We start from the raw sequence: 3,575 nt of genomic DNA on the forward strand, positions 1-3,575 counted from the left end.
GCCAGACAAAACAAACAGATCACCCGTTCCAAAAATGAAAATTAAGTTATCAAGTATCATACTGATTTGATGACCGTGTATACTTCAGAAACTTCTTAAACATCAAGTACTTCTAATAATCTCACATCCAGTTACAACAGCAATTGGGTGCAATGAGTTCACACGTGTCGCGGTCTAGTACAACGTTTTTATCCATCCGGGACTGTTATGTAATGCCATGATTGATAATACAGAGATCTACGGAGATGCATGGCGGAGCCAAAATAAATGAAAATTTTAAACCGAGCGGAAAATGTAATTTATGTAGCAGCTGATACGTATAAAATAATTCTCCAACTTTCTGAATACAATATAACACACGGGTTTACATTTTAAAACGACCGAGCATGCCCCCCTCTTGCTCAGAAATGGTACGTGCCGGATTCTGCGTCATCCATTGTTTACAAATCAACCCTTTAGCTGTTTCTGTTGGGCAGCGTGGCGGACGCCGGCTAAACGGTCGCATCTGTTTGAATAAAAACAACCCTCTCGGCTGGATATTTGTTATCTGAAGCTATAATAAAAATGCCCTGTCTAAAGGAGAACTATTTCTTTTTGGAACAGTCGGTAACGGTTGATTCTAAGGAAGTAGACGCACTCGTGTCGAAAATCGGCGAGGCGCTGCAGCTTCACAACAATAGCTCGAGCCAGAAGGCGATGTCACGTCTACACGGTCTCGCGAGCAGCAGACCTGACGTTAACGACGGCAGCAGCGCGGTGGGCGCTCAGCGGTGCATCCGTCTCCGCAGCCGGAGTTTACGTACCACCCGGGCCAGTCCGTACAACCCACCTGGATCCAGCGATCAGGAATGGGACCATTTCAGATCCCCGTGGAACCGAAAGAAAATCGACGAGGACGATCCGCACCAGCTCCTCCAGGAACTCATATTGTCGGGGAACCTGATCAAGGAAGCGGTCAGACGACTCCAGTTTACCTCAGAACCAACGGAGCACGACATCTCCAAATCTGTAGACTGACTTGAACAAGTGAGCCCGTAGATGCATGAACGTCCTGGCGTCTTCAGAGCTCATTGTCATACGTTGGTTTGACAAACTTTGATATCACACCTTTTTGATTTTTCTATTGTATATTACTAAGATGGAAACGTTATGTATTTGGACTATTTTGGAACTTCATCCTACCCTATTCACCCATTTTTAAATCTCAGTGTTCGGATTGAAATGCAAACGTGATGGAAAATTTTTATTATAGTATTAACTGGCCTCTGGTTGGTTTGTCCTAGAGTGGTGCATCATGTTTTGGTTTGCTGGAGTACAGCACTGTGTGTCAGTAGCAAACAAGAACTGCTCAACTGCTTTGTTTACAATGTAGATGTGCTCGGTCTGCTGGTTTGCGGTCCTCGCATAGATCAGGTAACGGGTCACACTTTTTGTTTACTCGTTTTGAAACCGTTTGGATACCGAGAAATCACTATTTTGAATTCTAACTGGCCCTGTGTGCAATGCCCTTGTTCTCAATCTCTTTGATTTCCATGCGAGGAGCAAGGCCAACACTCCTTCTCAAAGAGAAAATGAGATCAAACTCACATGTGTGTGGGTAAATGTGTTATACACGGGGAATGTGATCACAACATAATGATACTGTGGTGCTTTTTGACTCCAGTGTGGAGTTCTCAAGGTTTTTTTTTTTTCGTTTTCACTTTGTGTAAACCTGCGTATGCTTCGCAACGAAGTGTTTTTAATAACTCTGATTGTTCAGGGAGTTTGGTGTCTAATAAACATGGTGTTTTGGCATAAGATAGTTTCACATGGTTGTTATTGCAATCTCTGGTTTGTGTACTCTTTATTTTATTTATGAATATAAATTCTGCAGATCACCATCGTTCATATAATATGGGATTACTTCAAAGTACTTAAGACCAAGTACTTCAAAGACCATATTCAAAATTCAATGTTAATACTGGGAGTTTTGATATTAGTGCCTTAATCATGCTTATGTTGCATATAGAGTAAACATATAGTTTATATTGTCCTCATGTACACATAAAGGAAACATAAACAGGTTGTTCAAGAATATGGCCACGTTATTATGATAAGCGAAAACACCAAGTTAGCTGACTCACCACAGCTATGATATCTGAAGCGATAAACGCAGCTATGCTCTTTGAACACGGTCTGTGATTTAAAGTTAATTAATGACTAATAATTTATAAACGCAGAATTATTATAGGGTCTAGCTGCTACAAATGTGTTTAGAAATTTGGTGTCACAAATAGGCATTTTGTTTAAAAGCACAGTAGATGGCAGCACAATGCAAGTCACAAAAGTGCAGTATAGTGTTCCATTAGCTCAAGTGGTAGAATATTGCTTTAGCAAGCGCAAGGTTGGGGGTTCGAATCCAAGGGAACACATGTTAGGAGAAAATTGTTAGCCTGAATACAGTGTAAGTCGCATCTGCTAAATTTCCAAAATTCCCACTCAAGACTGCGTTCACTGATTCAACAAATGTGATTGACCTTGCTCACTTGATTTTGATTGGTCAATGACACTTTCACAAATTGTTTTTATTCTATAACCTTGTAGGCCTATAGCTGGACCTAAAGTTCTTTAGAGTGTGTACTGAACGTATAGTTATAAATACATCCCCAGGCATAATCTACTACACTCTGCTGTTGTTCTTAATTTGACCATCTAGGACTCAACCAACTTCAAATAACAATTTATTTTGGCATTAAAAGTTATTGACAAAAAAAATTTAAACGCCGTATCAAACCACACAGATCTCCGACATTTCCACAATTCATCATTTCGACTGTCATAGTCTTATTAAACAAAGGGTGGATTGGTGGCACACATTAAAATCTCATTGGGATGTAGGTCATCAGGCTAATTTTTACCTATTGAATATTCAGATGTTTAATTTATTTGACTTATATTGGGATGTACGGATGATGTTGACAACAAAGCTGTTGTACTTCCATATCGACTTTTTATACTAACACAAGGTCATTGGCGCCATCTTGCAATTCAAAAAGGTACTGTAGAAAACCATTTTTAAAAGTGTTAAGTTTTATGATGAAATAATCTGATAGCTGAGGAGTATCCTGTTCGTGCTAGAAAATCAGAAGACCTATGAGTTAGAAAGAATGCACCCTTAAAAAATATGCAGGGTTCCAATTTCATTTATTTATTTATTTTAGGTGATGCCATATGGAACATTTTTGGTTTCTCAAATAACCTTTCAGTTAACAGTTTTTAAAAGAATGTTTTTTCCTATTAGTGTGAAGTACATTTTAATAATCTGACTAAATCTTTTCCCAATATTAAAAATAAATAAATGTCCAGTTGGTTCTTTTTGTTTCTTTGGATATTAAATGTTCATCATAGAGGGTGATGAATAATCTATAATATTGTGTGTGTGTAAATTAGGTAAAAACTTATATTCTAAATATATATATATATTTAGAATATAGTTATATTCTAAACTAATCTAACTATAGGCTATTAATTAATATTGTAATATTTTTTTGCAATGTCTGTCTTGTGGCCAGGTCAGTTGTTTTCTTAGTGGAAGC

General features: G+C 38.1%; 1 protein-coding gene across 1 annotated transcript; it reads left to right on the top strand.

The window, feature by feature from the left end:
* Positions 1–436: 436 nt before the first annotated feature.
* Positions 437–1,155, top strand: LOC127975513 (GSK-3-binding protein-like). Its single transcript, XM_052579651.1, has one exon. The coding sequence runs from the start codon at positions 565–567 to the stop codon at positions 1,015–1,017; it is 453 nt and encodes a 150-aa protein (XP_052435611.1). The 5' UTR covers positions 437–564; the 3' UTR covers positions 1,018–1,155.
* Positions 1,156–3,575: the final 2,420 nt, after the last annotated feature.

Source organism: Carassius gibelio, chromosome B16, assembly GCF_023724105.1.
Source record: "Carassius gibelio isolate Cgi1373 ecotype wild population from Czech Republic chromosome B16, carGib1.2-hapl.c, whole genome shotgun sequence".
In the NCBI taxonomy this organism is placed as follows: Eukaryota; Metazoa; Chordata; class Actinopteri; order Cypriniformes; family Cyprinidae; genus Carassius; species Carassius gibelio.

Bases quoted from the DNA above. Each gene is read 5' to 3' on its own strand.
- LOC127975513 (XM_052579651.1), top strand. From the start codon at position 565: ATGCCCTGTCTAAAGGAGAACTATTTCTTTTTGGAACAGTCGGTAACG.